The 21,394-nt window shown below is 46.2% G+C and overlaps 1 protein-coding gene across 10 annotated transcripts in view; it reads left to right on the plus strand.

Moving 5' to 3' along the window:
- The first annotated feature begins 527 nt into the window (after window positions 1-527).
- The window catches only part of bicral (BICRA like chromatin remodeling complex associated protein), a 117,123-nt gene continuing 96,256 nt past the window's right edge, over window positions 528-21,394 (plus strand). For 5 of the 10 annotated variants that reach the window (XM_072510153.1, XM_072510175.1, XM_072510170.1 and 2 more), the window contains exons 1-2: window positions 528-1,303; window positions 12,165-12,324. Coding sequence is in view for 2 of the 10 variants with exons in the window: in XM_072510194.1 (XP_072366295.1) it covers window positions 12,322-12,324 (3 nt within the window). In the remaining 8 variants the exon portion in view is untranslated. The remainder of the gene's footprint in view (window positions 1,304-12,164; window positions 12,325-21,394) is intronic. The other 5 variants (XM_072510156.1, XM_072510161.1, XM_072510179.1 and 2 more) reach the window with 1 other exon arrangement.

Below are 21,394 nucleotides of genomic sequence, written 5' to 3' on the forward strand. Positions count from 1 at the left end.
CAAAATATTGTTGTCCACTAAAGAAACGCATCAAATATTAGTGCGGGTCAGGACGGGGACAGCGGAGTAAAGGTGATTTCTGTCTGAACAATAGGGGGGTAATTTCAAAATGAATGACAGCAAACGAAGTATTTCTCTTCCTCCCACTGGCCGTCCACAAGTAGAGTTCAGCATTTCCAATTCTCCACGTGAAAAAAATTAGGACAGTTTGCAAGCAGGCAGGATGAGATTTCCTACATATAAAAGCTATTTTGACAGAAGTCCGGTCTCATTCTAGATCTAAAGCGCAAATTGGTCGACTCGAGTGTTCTGGGTCAGGCATGAAACTCCCACTGGAGTAGGTCACCTCAGCTTTCCACGACCCTGCTCGACTGAGGGGGCTGAACACCGACCAATGAGAGTGGCGCGGGAAGGGGTTGGTGCCGCCACCCTGGGCCAATGGGATACGAGGTGGGTGTGGAGCCGCCACCCTGGACCAATGGGATGCAGGGGGGTTGCGGTGCGCGCGTCTGTTTGTTCAGGGCAAGGACCCCGGCCCATGCGCCACGCTGGGGCTGGGGGATCCATTTCATTTCATCTCATCTTTCTTACAAATATTCAGGAGACAGCCTTTCCTTAAAAAAATATCCACATCATATATGAGGAAAACTGAGACTTAAATCTTCAAACCGTGTCAGATATTTGCCCTTTCAAATCGCTTATGACATGTGATCCTGGGACCCCCCCCCCCACACAATTCCATTAAATCCCGATAATAAAATATTTAAATTTATTGTGATCAATTTCTCCAGTCCAGTTCTCTCCCCCCCTCCCCTCTCGCCACATAACCTACCCATCGACGTTTAAAAACATTAAGGGAGGGGGTAACGAAACACCAAACTTTCTTTTTCTATAGTATTTTTCTATATTTTATTTAAAAACGGGTTGGTGTGAAATGCCCGTCCTCGCACTTTTAAAAAAACAAAGTAGCTTTAAACATTTCCTCTCTTCTCCCCTCCCCTCCCCTCAGGAAAAAAAAAGACATGGAACAAACATGTTGAAATAAAATTGAAAAAGTGGAGAGTTTATTTTTTTTTTTTTAAAAAGAACAGGAAGACGGCGGCGGGGGAAAAAAAAAATCGACGTGTAATTTACTGTCGATTTTTTGGAAAAAAATTATTTCTTTTTTTTCCTTACAGGAAAATGCCCTGAACAGCTCTCACTGTTCAGTGTGTGTGGAGCCGGGATTTTTTTTTGTCTCTTGGTCATCTCGCCCCTGATTTGATGGCGAGGAAACCCCGTTGACAAGGCACGCTTCATGACGGTGAGTTCCTTCAGTGTATTATAATTTTGTGATAAAATTTTCAAGGAAAAAAAAACAACTCCTTCGGGGAGGGAGGGAGGGGGGGGGTTGGAAGAGAGAAAGAAAAAAAATACGGTCTAAGGGAAAATATTTTTCGGTGTGTCTGAAAAAAAGTCACCTCCCCGTCTTTCGGAACAGCAACAGCAGAAGACGGAGGGGGGGAAGAAAAAAAAAAAATCACCCGTCAACGACAGCAGCACCGCCGCCAAACGAAAACAAAACAGCTGATTCAGCGGCCACTTCTTTAGAAAATATACTCATCTCCGTTTTTATTCTCTCTTCCACACACACACACACCCCGTCCCCCTTTCCACTGCACCCCCATCTCCTCCACCACCATCACTGGCCCCCTTCATCTCCAGCCTCTTCCCCCAAACTAAATGAGTCATTGATTGTACAGAGAAAAACTGTTGGAAAATATACTTTTTCTTTCCGCCCCCGTGATCACGACGAGTGTTTTTTACCCCCCCGCACACACACAAAAAAATAGACCAGGGAGAGGGAGAGAAATAATCGTCCGAAATCCCTCCCTCTTTTTTTCCTGCTTTCTAAGCGGTTTTGTCTGGGCGGCTGTTAGCGAGCACCGTTTGGTAAATGGACCTCACGGGGTTATTTTTCAAAAGCGGCGATTCCAGATTCTCCCTGTAGATGTTTCTCTGCCCTCCTTTTCCTTTCTCTCTCCGCTTTCGTCGTCGCCACCTCGAAAGAGAGAGAGAGACCGGCGGGCGGAAAGAAAAAAGAATCCGAACAAAGATGGACGAAGTCAGATTCGGCGGCCACTACCGGCGCTTACTTTCTTTTTCTCAAAAGGCTTTCGTTTGAAAACTACATCTACCCGATCGTTAGCGTCATCCAGCAGATGCTCCCTCTCGGCGGCTTAAAATAAAATAAACCTTAAACCCCACGCCGGGAGAGGAAAAAAAAAACTTAAGAAACCGTTTGTTCCGCTCCTCCCGTTCATGGCGATGGGCGGGATTGGAGGTCGATCTTTGGTTTTATTTTCAGACTTAGTTTCTCTCTTCCCCTCGTGATAATGTTCGTCTCATTTCCAGCTGATTCTTTTGAGGTTTTTACAAAACTAAAACTTTATTTTTAAAAATGGAATGGACGGTGCTGTTTTCGCAAAACATTGACAATTATCGTTATTTCCCTCTCGTTCAATTGTTAAGAATTTCTTCACTGGTTTGACTACGAAATCGGATTTTAAAAATTAAATAAAGAGTAAAATCGCGACTAATAATCGCCACCTTTCAATGCCCCGCCATCGGGTTATCAGTTTGGTGTCGATGTTCCATTTTCAACTTTGCTCTTTTCGTTCCATCTCGCTGGCGATGGTACTTCAAACAAAGAGAAAATATAATTTTCCTTCCCTCTTTTATTCGACGCCCGACTAAAGTTGACGGGGGAAAAGAAACGCGATTCGATTTTTTTTTTTTGTTGCTTTGTGGAAATATTTTAAATGTTTTGGATGTTCTAGGCATGGGCGGGATTTTGAAGACATTTTTAGCTCGGTAGGTTTCAACCCAGTTTTTAATCAACAAAAGAGGGTGACCAGCCTTTTAACCCCCTCTTTCCTTAAAAAAACGTTTTTTGTTGTGGCAGTCCCCCCCCCCCCCCCCCCCCCGCTTTATTTGACAGGCCTCGAGGCGTCTCCTTCTCCCCTTCCTTTCTCCGTTCAATTGTTTTCACCAAAACGTTTTCAAAAATTAATATTTCTTTTTACTGCCCACGTAGGAAATATAGAGCTCAATTTTCGGCGAGGGAATGGTATGGTTCATAGCTCTACTCAGGGAGGTGATTGGACTGGCGTTGTGCCACCACTGGTTGCGCAGTTAAAATTCCTCCCTGTAGCGTCGCCATCTTAGCTGCTTGTCGCTACCGAGCGTTTTTCTTTTGACAAACATTTTACATTCTATTTGCACGATGGTTATGCGGCATTTTTAGAACCAATCCATTATAGTTTCGTGCCCTGTACTTTTTATTATAATAAAACATAATGTAAATACTTTGTGCTTTGTTGGATATTGTAACCGATTTGCTTCAAATGTGAATGCAGTGAGGTCCATTAAAGTGCATTATCCCTTGAGTTTCGTTAGTTGTTTTAATACTGCTCGGGAATAACATAATTGGAAATTTCAAGGCGTTCAAGGATTTTGTTAAAACCCGTTGCGAGCGCAAACAAAAGATTGGCCCACTAATAATTGGCCTACATTTGATGCCCCAATATTTTGGAAGTTGTTGCAAAAACTTAGCTGCCAGTATTTCAGAATATATACTAAAATCGTTCTGTTGGCATTGATGTGTGTATACATACATATATATATAATATATTCAATCGTTAAAACTGCTCGGTTTTATGTAAAGTCTGGAGCCTGAAACAGTCGTCCTGTAATTACATATGTTCTTGTGCTAGAGGAAGGTGGTCATCATTCCAGTAAAATTGTTATCTTAAATTGGAAGGAATCTGGCCCATGTTCAGAGATCAAATGGACAAACTGAATTGGAGAACATAATACATTATTATGCTGAATCGGCCCATTTTCAGAATTAATGCTCAAATTTTACTGCAATTCCAGTGTTATGGTTTTTTTTCCAAAATCACTTGTCAAATGTTGAATTATGGGTAGGATTTTATTATTTTGCACCTAGCATTGTTAAAAATATTCAAAGCCACATAACTAAATTATTCATTAAATATGATATATCGGCCAAGTGGGGTGCAAATTTGACAAATTTTTTTAAGTTGTGAAAATTTACACTCAAGTCCTTGTGGTATTACAAATGCTCACCTTGTCTTCAACTCTGTTTGTACTTATTTGATCAGGGTTCCATCTGAAAGAACACTGAATCAACCCTTAACAAAAGTACAAGTGATATTCTATGGCAGCACGGTAGCATTGTGGCTATCACAATTGCTTCTCAGCTCCAGGGTCCCAGGTTCAATTCCGGCTTGGGTCACTGTCTGTGCGCAGTCTGCACATCCTCCCCGTGTGCGTGGGTTTCCTCCGGGTGCTCCGGTTTCCTCCCACAGTCCAAAGATGTGCAGGTTAGGTGGATTGGCCATGATAAATTGCCCTTAGTGTCCAAAATTGTCCTTAGTGTTGGGTGGGGTTACTGGGTTGTGGGGATAGGGTGGAGGTGTTGACCTGGGTAGGGTGCTCTTTCCAAGAGCCTGTGCAGACTCGATGGGCTGAATGGCCTTCTGCACTGTAAATTCTATGATCTGTGACTGTGGCACAAACCCTCTAGCCTTCTGGACCTGTATCCATACTTGGATGACCACAATCTTTCACCCCCTGCTGTTTTCTCCATTATCCAGCTGGGTGGGACTGCCTTCACCTGGTTTAAATTTTATTTGTCTAGTCATAGCCAGAGATACTCCAGCAAAGAACAAACAAAAGAACAATACAGCACAGGAACAGGCCCTTCGGCCCTCCAAGTCTCTACCGGTCATGAGACCAACCTCAGCCAAAACTCTCAGCACTTCCTTGTGCCATATCCCTCTATACCTGTCCTATCCATGTATTGGTCAAGGTGCCTTTTGAATGCCGTTAATGTATCTGCTTCCACAATCTCCCCTGGCAACGCATTCCAGGCACCCATCACCCTCTATGTAAAAAGAAAAAACCTGCCACATCTGTAAACTTTGCCCCATGGACCTTAAACCTATGCCTCCTGGTGACTGACCCCTCGACCCTGAGAAAGAGTGCCTGCCCATCCACCCTATCCATACCCCTCGTAATCTTGTCGACATCTATCAGGTCACCCCTCAACCTCTGTTGTTCTAATGAAAACAGTCCAAGGCTATTCAGCCTCTTTGCATACCTAACACCCTCCAAAGGCCTTTCTTCCCAGTCACTTACAGCTACCTCTGGAGTCCCACATAGTTGAATGCTTGAACGGTCCTATTTCTTATTCAGCTTCCAACCCCCAGTGATAACATGTGAAAACAGTGCCAAAAATGTTGACACCACCCAGCTCCATCTCACCACCTCTCCAAAAGTCTCCACTGCCTTTGTTTTGTCACATTGCTTGTTCCGACATCCAGTATTGGAGTAGAAAGAGGCTCTCCCAATTAAATATTGTGAAGTCACAAACCATTGTCTTGGTCTCCATCTCAAACTCTTCTCGCTAGCCATGGACTCCAACATTATCTGAGGCTGAACCATAGTATTGGCAACCATAGAATCCAATTTGATCCTGAGCTGATCTGGTCCCATATTCTTTCCCTCATCAAGAACACCTACCTTCATTACATCACCAATCTCAGCCTTGCCTTGGCCCATAGGCTGTTTAAATCTTTGTCCTGGCCTCCTGCCTCCAGACTTTGTTATCCCAGTGTTTGTTTAGCTGGCCTATCATTTTATGCAAACGATTGCACCATGTCCTGTTTACTAATATCCCTGTGGCTATTGTGCTCATTCCAGCAATATCTTTTTATTAAAACTGTAAAATATATATATCAGGCCGAACGGTACAAACACTCATTTTGTGTTGGAGAAACAGGGTACCCTCCCCTCAGTACCAATGTACGGGGAGGGGGGGTGGCTACTCATTATTAAAACAGTTCACAACACGTTTCTACAAAAAACAAACGGTACAAGCACTAAAGTTTGCGCTGGAGAGACCAGATACCCTCGCCTCTGTACCAACAGAAGCGAAAGGACGTTGGGGAGGTAGGGGAAAAAAGTGTGGTGGGGAGGGAGTCGGAGTGTTGGTGAAAGGGGGGCCCAATAGGGCACTGCCTGAACTATCTACAGAGGCAGAACAACAAAAGAACCTTCAATTATGATGTGCCAGATTCTGGGAGTTCCCCAGAGGGGGTGAGGGGCGACATAGTGTCAGGCACGAGTGAGACCCGCACCCTGCTACAGAGCGTCTCGTGCACCCTGCGCTCCCGACACTGGGCGGCTGACAGCCTTCGGACAGTCACCCTCCGGGCCCGAATCCTCCACCACACTGAGTGCGGCGGGTGACACTGGCCCACCAACCAACTCGGGATGCCTTGATCACACCACCAGGATCATCGACAGGCGGGATCTCCTCCGGTTTCTCCCGGGGTCCTGGGCCAGTGGGAGATAGTGGTTCAAATGGCTTCTCCGCCCCCGCCGCCTGGTCACCGGAAGGCCCCGAAAATAACTCCGGAAACAAGTCCGTGATGTGGCAGAGGTGCCCAAGGACAGAGGGTCTTCCTCTGATCATCTTGTATGCCTCAATTAAGTCACCTTTTAACCTTCTTCTCTCTAACGAAAACAGCCTCAAGTCCCTCAGCCTTTCCTCATAAGATTTTCCCTCCAGACCAGGCAACATTCTGGTAAATCTCCTCTGCACCCTTTCCAATGCTTCCACATCCTTCCAATAATGCGGCGACCAGAATTGCACGCAATACTCCAAATGCGGCCACACCAGAGTTTTGTACAGCTGCAACATGACCTCATGGCTCTGAAACGCAATCCCTGTACCAATAAAAGCTAACACACCGTACGCCTTCTTAACAACCCTCTCAACCTGGGTGGAAACTTTCAGGGAAACAGACACTGTGATCCAAGAGCAATGTTACGTTCAGTAATCATTAAAAAACACTAATCTGAAATACATTCATCTGCGAAGGATCCAGCCCTGACCATCTCTGACTTTATCTGTTACGTTATAGTATACACATCATGTTACCCCAACAGAGTATGCAGTGGTCTCTGAATTTGCACAACAGAAATTTTGATGGTCAGGTGAGGGTTAAATTCATCATGCTATAAAATACAACGTTGTACTACAAATTAAAAGTAAAAGCAATGTAATATAACGCTAACCAGTTTGCCACTGATCCTGCTTTATTAGTACCACTGTTTTTATAAGCTGCAATTCAGAGGATACGACTTCTAACTGATAAGATGTAATGTAAGTCATTGTGATAAATTTACAAGTGAGATATAGCTCTCTTGTAGTTTTTTATTGGAATTGTTCAATTACAATTAAGGGGGGGAAAAAAATCACTTTTTCATGGTGTACAGGAGAGCATTTCATAGTGTAATATAAGCGGAATACATGATTATACACGCATTAATTCCATAAATCTATTCTGTTTGTATCATACTTCAAATAATAATGCACATTCTTTTTAAAGCAAGATTGGTAAAATTGGTCAGTGGTTACAAATGTAGCTCCTGTGTCAGTTAAAGAGTATTGAATTGCTGAGGATCTTTATACATTGTAAATTAGTTCTTTTGTTTATACAGTATTCATTTGCAAGTATGACATTTGACAGTGTGATGGAGAGGTTGTGTGTGTTAAGTATACTATTCTATTTAATAAAATATTTCAGTGACTCTTCTGATGCTGATCATGATGAGTCCGAGGTGGCAAAACATCAATCTACCATAAAAGGCTACAAACCATACACCTTGGGGATTCTTGGACCTGGAGTTTGCTGCATATCTGCATCTAAAGATGTGCAATATGAGTGTGAATCAAACATAGTCTAAGAATTGTAGAATTTTGAGTGTCAACATATTATGCACTAAGTACATTCTCCCTGAATTTCCTTTTTTATGACTACGCAAGTTCCTTTTTCTGTAAACTTTGTGGTCTGTTGCGGCTCTAGTTAAAGTATAATAAAGACCAGGGTTGGAAATCAGTTATGTTTGGCAGTTTTATCTCTGAATACAAATGAAGATGGTAGGAAAGATGGTCTAGATTGCAAGTCAGTCATGGCATGCAGTGGTAGTAAGTGGGGAGAAATACAAGTTCTGTCATATGCTTTGGCAGTCCTAGGGGTTGGGAACAGTCGGATTACATTGAAGATGTCAGGAAGTTGTGAATAGTCAGAAGGCATTCTAGTGGCTTGACACTAATGGGAGTAGTGCTTCGGGTGTGGCAACAATGGGATGGTTCTGGGTTTCATAATGCAAGGAACATGGTATGGAGTTGTAGGAACAGTGGAGCTGGGTATCCTGGAGTATTAGTGGGATCAGAGAATACAGGAGTATTTGAACAACATTGCATCTGGAAAGGAAATTACAGGCTCTGGAAATACTGGAAGGAGGGTCCTAATTTTCAGTTGTGTGGTCTGATTGAAATTATTGGGATCACCAGATTTGGGCCTGGTGCAAAGGGTGGGGTAGTTTGTTAACATGGAGCGTGTACTTAATGTATCCTTGGGTCAAGCTGTTCCAGTACAGCTACCACACAGGTATCTGCCCACAAATGTGGAAAATTGTCAGGTACATGTCATCCATAAAAAGCAGGACAAATCCAATCTTTTTAAAAATAAATTTAGAGTACCAATTATTTTTTCTCCAATTAAGGGGCAATTTTTAGCGTGGCCAATCCACCTAACTTGCACATCTTTGGGTTGTGGGGGTGAAACCCACGCAGACATGGGGAGAATGTGCAAACTCCACACGGACAGTGACCTAGTGCTTGGATTTGAACCCGGGTCCTCAGTGCCGCAGTCCCAGTGCTAACCACTGTGCCGCCCTTGACATATCCAATCTGGCCAATTACCAACCATCAACCAATTCACAATCATTGCAAAGTGGTGGAAGTTGTCATTGACAATGTAATAAAGTGGCATTTTCTCACCTGCTCATCAGTGCTCAGTTTGAATTTCACCAGGGCTACTCTGCTCCAGTCTTCGTTACAGTCTTGTTCCAAAATGGGCAAGAATGCTGAGATTGAGACTGCCGTTAACATCCAGGAACTCATGTAAAATTGAAGTTGGTGGTAGTAGAGAAAGCTCCACTGGTTGGAATCATACTTGGCACAAAGGTAGTGGTTGTCCTAGGCCAATCATCTTTGTCCCAGGACATTGTGACAGGACCTCAGGGCAGTGTACAGCTAACTGTTTCAGCTGCTTCATCAGTGACCTTCCCTCCATCATAAGATTGGAGTGGGATATTTTCTGGTGATTTCACGGTGGTCAGTTCCTTTTGTAACTACTCTGATATTGAAGCTATATGTGCCTGCATTCAGCAAAACCTGGACAATATTCATGTTTGAGATGATAAGTGGCAAGAACCATTTGTGCCACTGGTACGACCAAAGGAGGGGTGAAATTACTCCCCTATTCTCCCATTGCAGGCTTGACTGTAACGGTTTTTTAATGTGAATTTAGAGAGGATATGCTTCGCCAGTTCCTTTCAGTGCAGAAGGAGGCCATTCGTTCCATCGAGCCCACTGACTGTCTGAATGATCATCCACCTAGGCCCATTCCCCTGCCCTCTCCCCGTAACCCCACCTAACCTTTGGAGACCAAGGTAAATTTAGCATGGCTAATCCGCCTAACCTGCACATCTTTGGACAGTTGGAGGAAACCAGAGCAACGGGAGGAAACTCACTCGGACAGTAACCCAAGGCGCGAATCAAAACTGGGTCCCTTGTGCTGTGAGGCAGCAGTGCTAACCATTGTGCCACCGTGTGCCAAGTGCAACTATTTATGCTTTTAGATTGTACAGAATTAGACAGACTTTTTGAGGTTAAACAAAGAGCATGTCTATTGAAGCTATTTCCAGAACTAAAAAAGCAAGATAAATCGCAAGCACCATTCACGTGTGACCTGCATAGGGGTGGCACGGTAGCACAGTGGTTAGCACTGTTGTTTCACAGCGCCAAGGACCTGGGTTCGATTCCCGGCTTGGGTCATTGTCTGTGCGGAGTCTTCACACTCTCCCCGTGTCTGCGTGGGCTTCCTCCGGTGCTCCGGTTTCCTCCCACAAGTCCTGAAAGATGGTGAATTGGACATTCAGAGTTCTCCCTCTTTGGACCCTACAGGCGCTATAGTGTGGCGACTAGGGGATTTTAACAGTAACTTCATTGCAGTGTTAATGTAAGCCTACTTATGACACTAATAAGATTATTATTATAATTCGTCTGGGCGCACACACACACCAGTACAGATGGCAGTAAAAGGATAGGCTGACAGGATTTGTTTTACAGTTCATGAAAATATAACAGGAATAGTTAGCTGTTTCTTGATGTGAACATTCCACGTTGAGGCTGATTTGTTCAGCGGTGTCCTTGGTTACAGTTGTATGGAGCAGTCTTCCATGTTTTTACCCAAAACGTCTTGATTTGCAGTTGGTTTCGCTTCTCAAGATGCTTACTTTGCAAACTGGGCGCAGCACATCCGAGAGAGAGGGAGGGAAATAGGCTTCGAAACCTGTGTTCAATACAGCACTGCCTTTTGTTTTCTGTTGCCTGCATGGTAATGGGGCCCTTGGAAGTATTTTGGGTGTATATAACCAGGAAATTCTAATTCGTTCATGCCTACTGCAGTTGTTTCATCTCAGAAAGTCTCCAGACTGTGTGACTCAACAGGGGATGGTGGGCGAGATTCCGTGGCCTCCACGCGCCATGTTTCGCGGCAGCAGGAGGTGGTCCGCTGTTGGCCAGCGGTGGAATCATCTGGTTTCCCCACTACCAATAGGATTTCCCATTGAATGTACCCCATGCCACCAGGAAACCGCTGGCTGAACTGGAAGATCCCGCTGCGTGAACAGCCAGAAGATCTCGCCTGGTGTCTTTCACGCTCTCTAGGTTTAAAAACAAAATTCTTGGAATGTGGGCGTCACTGGCTAGACCAGCCCTTTTTTCTTGCCCATCCCCAGTTGCTCTCGAGAAGTTGATGATGAGCAGCCTTCTTGAACTGCTGCACTCCTTGTAGTCTAGGTACACCCACAGTGCTGTTGGGGAGGAAACTTTGACCCAAAGGCCGTGAAGGAATGATGATATATTTCCAAGTCAGGATGGTGGGTGACTTGGAGGGGAATGGTGATTCTCCCATGTGTCTGCTGTCCTTGCTCTTCTAGATGGTAGTAGTTTTGGGTTTGGAAGGAGCTGTCTGAGGAGGCTTGGTGAGTTCCTGCGGTTCATCTTGTAGATAGTACACACTGCTGCCACTGTGGGTCAGTGATGGGGGGAGTGCATATTTGTGGTTGGGGTGCCAACCAAGTGGGCTGCTTTGTCCTGAATGGTATCAAACTTCTTGAATGTTGTTGTAGCTGGACTTATCCAGAGAATATTCCATCACACTCCTGACGTCTGCCTTGTAGGTGGTGGACAGGCTTTGGGGAGTTACTCGCCACAGGATTCCTAGTTTCCGATCTGATTTGAAGCCACGGTATTTATAAGCTTAGTCCAGTTCAATTTCTGATTAATGATAACACCCAGAACTGTTGACAATAGGGTATTCAGCACTGTTAATGCCTTTGAATGTCAAGGAATGACAGTTAGATTCTGTGTTGTTGGAGATGGTCATTGCCTGGTACTTATGTGGTGTGAATGTTACTTGCCACTTGTCAGCCCAAGCCTCGATATTGTCCAGGTCTTGCTGCATTTGGACATGAACTGCTTCAGTATCTGAGGAGTCATTAATGGGGTTGAACAGCGGCACAGTGGTTAGCACTGCTGCCGCTCAGTGCTGAGGGTTCGATCTCGGCCCCGGGTCACTGTCCATCTGGAGTTTGCACATTTTCCCCGTGTCTGCGTGGGTCTCACCCCCACAACCCTAATGATGTGCAGAGTAGGTGGATTGGCCACGCTAAATTGCCCCTTAATTGAAAAAAATAATTGGGTACATTAAATTTAATGAATGGTGTTGAACATTATGCAATCTCAGCGAACCTCCCCACTTCTGATGGAGGGAATGTCATTGATAGAACTGCTGAAGATGGTTGGGCTTGGGACACTACCCTGAGGAATTCCAGTAGTGATGTCCTGGAGTTGGGATGATTGACCTCCAACAACCAAAACCACCATCCCTGTGCTAGATATGACTCCCAACAGTAGAGAGTTTTCCCCCTAATTCCCATTGACTTCAATTTTACAGGGGCCCCTTGATGCCATACTCGGTCAATTGCTGCCTTGATGTCAAGGAGAATACTCTCACCTCACATCTGGAAGTTAGCTCTTTTGTCCATGTTTGAACCAAAGTTGTAATGCGGTCAGGAGCTGAGTGATCCTGGCAGAACACAAACTGAGCATTAATGGTAAGTTATTGCTAAGCAAGTGCCACTTGATGACCCCTTCCATCACTTTACTAATGATTGCGAATGGACTGATAATTGGCCAGGTTGGATTTGTCTTGTTTTTTGTGTAGAGGGCATATTTGGGCAATTTTCCATGTTGCCAGGCAGATACCACTGGTATAGCTGTACTGGAACAGCTTGGCTTGGTGTTCAGCAAGTTCTGGAGCACATATCTTTCAGTACCATTGCCGAAATATTGTCTGCGCCCATAGCTTTTGCAGTATTCAGTGCCTTCAGCTGTTGATATTATGTGGAGTGAATCAAATGGGCTGAAGACTGGCATCTGTGATGCTGGGGACCTCCGGAGGAGGCTGAGATGGATCATCCACTCGGCATTTCTGGCTGAAGATCATTGCAAATACTTGAGCCTTATGTTTTCCACTGATGTGCAGGGCTCACCCACCATTGAAGATCGCGGTATTTGTGGAGCTTCCTGCTTCAGTGAATTGTTTAACTGTCCCATGACTGGATGTAGCAGGACTGAAGAGATTAGACCTGATCCGCTGGTTGTGGAGTCGCTCGGCTTTGTCTAACACTTGCTGCTTATGCTGTTTCGCATGCAATAGTCTTGTGTTGTAGCTCCACCAGGTTGACACCTCATTTTTAGGTATGCCTGGTGTTGATCCTGGCATGCCATCCTGCACGCTTCAACTAACTTGTTATGACAATGTTTGGATAGCTGGTCAGTCTGCAAGGGGAGATCATTAGATGAACCAACTTCCTTTCTTTGTGTTTAAGAAACTGCCTTTTCTCCACCCTCAATCAGAAGATTAAGAGAGACAGTCTTGAGTGTGAGAACAGGAAGACCCTGTTGTGGCACACTCTCCTCCCACCATGTCCTGCAAGCTTGTTTCCTGGCTCTTGTTTAACCAGCCATGTACGTGCTGTGGGCAGCATTGTTAAAAATTAGTCCAGCAGCTGCGGACTCCAGAAGAAAAGAGAGAAATCTTCTGTCAATGTCTTCCAATGATCTCGATGCAGAATCTGGAAAAATCATCAAACCCAGTTTTAAACCATTCAAGTCATCAATCTACAAGATCTGTATACAAATCACCCTTTGACTCTTAATCCATTTGACTCAACCTTCCATGTTTCAATTTACCTGTGTGTGTGTGAACTCTTGAATGCACGTGAGAGTGAGTGTTGGAGCATTTTATTATTTTATTTAGATCAAGTTTGTGAAGTACAACAAACACTTCCCCTTTCTTTTAAAAACAAACACAGAGACTTAGTGTACACACAGCATTTAAAGACATGAACACTCACTGAATTGCTAAGCAAATTAAAAACAAAATACCAATTGTGGGTAATTGAGGAGTAGAAAAAGAGGGGAGCCATTCTACCACTTCTCAACTGATCATAACACTTGTGTGTGTATGAATAGTAAGCAGTTCCATGCTCATTTCTGATAATTCTTTTTTTTTCTAAATATTTTATTGAAAATTTTTGGTCAACCATCACAGTACATTGTGTATCCTTTACACAATAATATAACAGTATAAATAACAATGACCTGTTTTATAAACAAAGAATAAATAATATATAACGAAAACGAAAACTAAATGGCAACTGCCTTGTCTCAGATAAACACTCTCCAAAAATATGATTTAACAGTCCAATATACAATTATTTATAGCAACGACCTATACATATCATACATATATATTAACAACCCTGAGAGTCCTTCTGGTTCCTCCCCCCCCCCCCCAGCCCCGGGCTGCTGCTGCTACCTTCTTCTTTTCCATTCCCTCTATCTTTCTGTAAGGTATTCGACGAACGGTTGCCACCACCTGGTGAACCCTTGAGCCGATCCCCTTAGGACGAACTTAATCCGTTCCAGCTTTATAAACCCTGCCATGTCATTTATCCAGGTCTCCACCCCCAGGGGCTTGGCTTCCTTCCACATCAACAGTATCCTGCGCCGGGCTACTAGGGACGCAAAGGCCAAAACATCGGCCTCTCTCGCCTCCTGTACTCCCGGCTCTTGTGCAACCCCAAATATAGCCAACCCCCAGCTTGGTTCGACCTGGACCCCCACTACTTTCGAAAGCATCTTTGTCACCCCCATCCAGAACCCCTGTAGTGCCGGACATGACCAGAACATGTGGGTGTGATTCGCTGGGCTTCTCGAGCATCTCGCACACCTCTCCTCTACCCCAAAAAATTTACTGAGCCGTGCTCCAGTCATATGCGCCCTGTGTAACACCTTAAATTGAATCAGGCTTAGCCTGGCACACGAAGACGATGAGTTTACCCTACTTAGGGCATCCGCCCACAGCCCCTCCTCAATCTCCTCCCCCAGCTCTTCTTCCCATTTCCCTTTCAGCTCATCTACCATAATCTCCCCCTCGTCCCTCATTTCCCTATATATATCTGACACCTTACCGTCCCCCACCCATGTCTTTGAGATCACTCTGTCCTGCACCTCATGCGTCGGGAGCTGCGGGAATTCCCTCATCTGTTGCCTCGCAAAAACCCTCAGTTGCATATACCGGAATGCATTCCCTTGGGGCAACCCATATTTCTCGGTCAGCGCTCCCAGACTTGCGAACTTCCCATCCACAAACAGATCTTTCAGTTGCGTTACTCCTGCTCTTTGCCATATTCCAAATCCCCCATCCATTCTCCCCGGGGCAAACCTATGGTTATTTCTTATCGGGGACCCCACCAAGGCTCCCGTCTTTCCCCTATGCCGTCTCCACTGGCCCCAAATTTTCAAAGTCGCCACCACCACCGGGCTTGTGGTGTATTTCTTCGGTGAGAACGGCAATGGGGCCGTTACCATAGCTTGTAGGCTAGTCCCCCTACAGGACGCCCTCTCCAATCTCTTCCACGCCGCTCCCTCCTCTTCTCCCATCCACTTACTCACCATTGAGATATTGGCGGCCCAGTAGTACTCACTTAGGCTCGGTAATGCCAGACCCCCCTATCCCTACTACGCTGTAAGAATCCCTTCCTCACTCTCGGGGTCTTCCCGGCCCACACAAAGCTCATGATACTCTTTTCGATCCTTTTGAAGAAAGCCTTCGTGATCACCACCGGGAGGCACTGAAACACAAAGAGGAATCTCGGGAGGACTACCATTTTAACCGCCTGCACCCTCCCTGCCAGTGACAGGGATACCATGTCCCATCTCTTAAAGTCCTCCTCCATTTGTTCCACCAATCGCGTTAAATTTAACCTATGCAATGTACCCCAATTCTTGGCTATCTGGATCCCCAAGTAACGAAAGTCCCTTGTTACCTTCCTCAGCGGAAAGAATTCTCCAAACTCCCGAAGTGTCCGCATTATCTCTGGCATCCCCTCCGCCGGGTCCGCTACATATAACAACAAATCATCCGCATATAGAGATACCCGGTGTTCTTCTCCTCCTCTAAGTACTCCCCTCCACTTCTTGGAACCCCTCAATGCTATTGCCAGGGGCTCAATCGCCAGTGCAAACAATAATGGGGACAGAGGGCATCCCTGTCTTCTCCCTCTATGGAGCCGAAAGTATGCAGATCCCCGTCCATTCGTGACCACACTCGCCACTGGGGCCCTATACAACAGCTGCACCCATCCAACATACTCATCTCCAAAACCAAATCTCCTCAGCACCTCCCACAGATAATCCCACTCCACTCTATCAAATGCTTTCTCGGCATCCACCGCCACCACTATCTCCGCTTCCTCCTCTGGTGGGGGCATCATCATTACCCCTAGCAGCCTCCGTATATTCGTATTCAACTGTCTCCCCTTCACAAACCCAGTTTGGTCCTCATGGACCACCCTCGGGACACAGTCCTCTATCCTCATTGCCATTACCTTGGCCAGAATCTTAGCGTCTACATTTAGGAGGGAAATAGGTCTATAGGACCCGCATTGCAGCGGGTCCTTTTCCTTCTTTAGGAGAAGCGATATCGTTGCCTCTGACATAGTCGGGGGCAGCTGTCCCCTTTCCTTTGCCTCATTAAAGGTCCTCATCAATAGCGGGGCAAGCAAGTCCACATATTTCCTGTAAAATTCAACTGGGAATCCATCCGGTCCCGGAGCCTTCCCCGCCTGAATGCTCCTAATTCCTTTCACTACTTCCTCTATTTCAATCTGTGCTCCCAGTCCCACCCTTTCCTGCTCCTCCACCTTGGGAAATTCCAGCCGGTCCAGAAAGCCCCTCATTCTCTCCCTCCCATCCGGGGGTTGAGCTTCGTATAATTTTTTATAAAATGCCTTGAACACTCCATTCACTCTCTCCGCTCCCCGCTCCATCTCTCCTTCCTCATCCCTCACTCCCCCTATTTCCCTCGCTGCTCCCCTTTTCCTCAATTGGTGGGCCAGCAACCTGCTCGCCTTCTCCCCATATTCGTACTGTACACCCTGTGCCTTCCTCCACTGTGCCTCTGCAGTACCCGTTGTCAGCAAGTCAAATTCTACGTGTAGCCTTTGCCTTTCCCTGTACAGTCCCTCCTCCGGTGCCTCCGCATATTGCCTGTCCACCCTCAGAAGTTCTTGCAGCAACCGTTCCCGTTCCCTACTCTCCTGCTTTCCTTTATATGCCCTTATTGATATCAGCTCCCCTCTAACCACCGCCTTCAGCGCCTCCCAGACCACTCCCACCTGGACCTCCCCATTATCATTGAGTTCCAAGTACTTTTCAATGCACCCCCTCACCCTTAGACACACCCCCTCATCTGCCATTAGTCCCATGTCCATTCTCCAGGGTGGGCGCCCTTCTGTTTCCTCCCCTATCTCCAAGTCCACCCAATGTGGAGCGTGATCCGAAATGGCTATAGCCGTATACTCCGTTCCCCTCACCTTCGGGATCAACGCCCTTCCCAAAACAAAAAAGTCTATTCGCGAATAGACTTTGTGGACATAGGAGAAAAACGAAAACTCCTTACTCCTAGGTCTGCTGAATCTCCACGGGTCTACTCCTCCCATCTGCTCCATAAAATCTTTAAGCACCTTGGCTGCTGCCGGCCTCCTTCCAGTCCTGGACCTCGACCTGTCCAGCCCTGGTTCCAACACCGTATTGAAATCTCCCCCCATTACCAACTTTCCCACCTCTAGGTCCGGGATGCGTCCTAGCATACGACTCATAAAATTGGCATCATCCCAGTTCGGGGCATATACGTTTACCAAAACCACCGTCTCCCCCTGTAGTTTGCCACTCACCATCACGTATCTGCCCCCGCTATCCGCCACTATAGTCTTTGCCTCAAACATTACCCGCTTCCCCACTAATATAGCCACCCCCCTGTTTTTCGCATCTAGCCCCGAATGGAACACCTGCCCCACCCAACCTTTGCGTAGTCTCACCTGGTCTATCAGTTTCAAGTGTGTTTCCTGTAACATAACCACGTCTGCCTTAAGTTTCTTAAGCTGTGCGAGTACCCGTGCCCTCTTTATCGGCCCGTTCAGCCCTCTCACGTTCCACGTGATCAGCCGGGTTGGGGGGCTTTTTTACCCCCCCCCCCTTGTCGATTAGCCATCCCCTTTTTCCAGCTCCTCACCCGGTTCCCACGCAGCTGTGTCCCCCCCAGGCGGTGCCCCCCCGCCCATCCCACCCCATGCCAGCTCCCCCCTCTCCCCAGCAGCAGCAGCCCAATAATTCCCCCCCCCCCCCCCCCCCGCTAGATTCCCCCACTAGCGTAGTTACACCCCCCATGTTGCTCCCAGAAGTCAGCAAACTCTGGCCGACCTCGGCTTCCCCCCGTGACCTCGGCTCGCACCGTGCGACGCCCCCTCCTTCCTGCTTCCCTATTCCCGCCATGATTATCATAGCGCGGGAACCGAGCCCGCGCTTCCCCCTTGGCCCCGCCCCCAATGGCCAACGCCCCATCTCCTCCGCCTCCTTTCCTCCCCCCACCACCTCCTGTGGAAGAAAGAAAAGTTAACACATCGCAGGATTAATAACATAAAACTCCTCTTTCCCCCCTTTTTATCCCCCTCTTCGCCCCCCATACTCGCCCCACCACTTTGTTTCAAATGTTCTTTTTTTAATGACCTGCTCATTCCAATTTTTCTTCCACGATAAAAGTCCACGCCTCATCCGCCGTCTCAAAGTAGTGGTGCCTCCCTTGATATGTGACCCACAGTCTTGCCGGTTGCAGCATTCCGAATTTTATCTTCTTTTTGTGAAGCACCGCCTTGGCCCGATTAAATCTCGCCACCTCCGCACTCCAGTCTTGGTATACGCGGATCACCGCGTTCTCCCACTTGCTGCTCCGGGTTTTCTTTGCCCATCTAAGGACCATCTCTCTATCCTTAAAACGGAGGAATCTCACCACTATGGCTCTAGGAATTTCTCCTGCTCTCGGTCCTCGCGCCATCACTCGGTATGCTCCCTCCACCTCCAGCGGACCCGCCGGGGCCTCCGCTCCCATTAACGAGTGCAGCATCGTGCTCACATATGCCCCGACGTCCGCTCCCTCCGCACCTTCAGGAAGACCAAGAATCCTTAGGTTGTTCCTCCTCGCGTTGTTCTCCAGCGCCTCCAGCCTTTCCACACATCGTTTATGGTGTGCCTCGTGCTTCTCCGTCTTCACCACCAGGCCCTGTATGTCGTCCTCATTCTCAGCAGCCTTTGCCTTCACGACCCGAAGCTCCCGCTCCTGGGTCTTTTGCTCCTCCTTTAGCCCTTCGATCGCCTGTAATATCGGGGCCAACAGCTCCTTCTTCATTTCCTTTTTGAGTTCTTCCACGCAGCGTTTCAAAAACTCGTGTTGTTCAGGGCCCCATATTAAACTGCCACCTTCCGACGCCATCTTGGTTTTTGCTTGCCTTCCTTGCCGCTGCTCTAAAGGATCCACCGCAATCCGGCCACCTTCCTCTCCTTTTTTCATCCGTATCCAGGGGGGATTCCCTTCTGGTTCACCGCACAGTACTTTTAGCCGTTAAAATTGCCGTTGGGGCTCTTATTAAGAGCCCAAAAGTCCGTTCCACTGGGAGCTGCCGAAACGTGCGACTCAGCTGGTCATCGCCGCACCCGGAAGTCCCCCATTTCTGATAATTCTAATCGCAAATACGCATTTGACATTCATTTTATTGATAACCTTTACATTGGCTAAGTTAGAAAACAAATCGGCACTGGACAGTGGTGGAAAACAAATCGGCACAGATGGGCAGTGAATAAGTATAATTCTTGATCATCTTATTTACTGTTTTATTATCGTCTCCACAAAGCTGAATGGACCCATCTATTTTTTGAACGATCACAATGGGTGTGGCCCATTCAGCACTCTTCAGTCCTCGTTCTTCAATCTATCTGAGTGTTTACTTTTTCTAACTGTGCTTCAGGCGCCGGCCTAGCCTTGTAAAATGTTGGCTATACATTATACTCTATTCTGACTTCAGTCTTGTGATGCCTAACTTTATCTACTAGGTCTATTTTCTCAAAGGTCACTATGTGCTCTCTGAGCACTTCCTCAATGCCAGGGATCTTGCTGATCCCTACTGTAAGTAACTCAGCCCAACTTAACCCTTATTTTCTTCAGCCAATTCTTTCCCATTAGGGAGACTTTGTTCCCTTCTACGGATACCCTTCTACGGGGCTGTTTAGCACAGGGCTAAATCGCTGGCTTTGAAAGCAGACCAAGGCAGGCAAGTAGCACGGTTCGATTCCCGTAACAGCCTCCCCGAACAGGCGCCGGAATGTGGCGAGTAGGGGCTTTTCACAGTAACTTCATTTGAAGCCTACTTGTGACAATAAGCGATTTTCATGTCATACCAGTGGCAAGTAATAGGATGGATCATCATATTCCACCCTGACATTACTGTTATTGGAATAACTCGTCAGTTTCACACCTGTCTTGCGTAAGGGAATGTGACTTAAGGATATCTTGTGCTCTCTTTCTGAGATAACCGGTACCTGCTGCAGCTCTATCATAACAGAAAATAAATTGTGAATCTTCGACTTTTGTTTTACTGTGGACGCTGGAATTATATCTTCAACCCTTTTACTCACAGCTGTACAATTCTTAATCCGAGTTGGTGGTCGATTGCACCAACTTCCGTTTCATGTTAATTGTAAGTTGATTCGTGGACTACCAGACTCCTGAACTAGCTATAGATATACCAGAACCTTGACTTGGTGCTTTACTGCAACCTGGATTATTACTGTTTCCTCCTGGGTGTGATCAACTTTCCCACAGGCATACCACTTTGACTGGAAATGGGGCACTTAAATGTTAGGTGACTACCATGGCAACAGCGACACAATATTTGACTCTGAACTTGGTTGCCGGCCTGGATCTTGCTGAAATTTGGTGGACCTCATATTCCTGCTTAGGAAAGAACTCTGGTGCAATCTACAACTATTTCTGTGCTGTGGCCTCATCGTAGGCCTCCTTTCATGTTAGCTTATTTGGTTTGCTCAAAAGCTTGGCTTGGATTTTATTGTATTTTAGGCCTCCTACAAACATGTCACTAAGGTTGATTTCTAAGTTCGCACCATAGCTACAGTGATGTAATCTGCAACGGTCTCATTTAGCAACTGCTTCCATTCATGGAATGCCAGTCTCACTGCAATACTGTAGATGTGCCATAATATGAGTCTAGAACCTCACCAATTTTGGAATAGTCCATAGTACTGGTGTCTTTGGGGCAGCATTGTTTAGACACCATTTTGAGCATCTGGCCCCATCATGATCATGAAAGCATTTATCCTCATTTCATATTTTGTTCACTTTCAGCCAAATGTGTAACCTTAGTTTGTAATTATACCAATCCTCTTTGTTAGTCAGGATTGAATTCCACCATTGACCCTAAATATGCCTTCCGAGCCATTTTTTCAATTATATAATGTGCTAACGCACTGTGTACCCGAATACGCTGTGCGTATGGAGAAATCTTTAAAATTGCTCACAGTTCCTCAAGTTCTACTTTAGACATTCCACAATGTGCTGCAATGCTCTTAAAACTTATTTCTCAAATGAAATGCAGAAGAAATTTCTATCCCATCCTCATCGCCATCTTTCTGTTGTATATTGCATTAAGACTAACGCATACTTGACTGCAGACAACCATTATTGAACAACTTTATTTATATCTCCCA

This window comes from Scyliorhinus torazame, chromosome 1 (assembly GCF_047496885.1).
Source record: "Scyliorhinus torazame isolate Kashiwa2021f chromosome 1, sScyTor2.1, whole genome shotgun sequence".
NCBI lineage: Eukaryota > Metazoa > Chordata > Chondrichthyes > Carcharhiniformes > Scyliorhinidae > Scyliorhinus > Scyliorhinus torazame.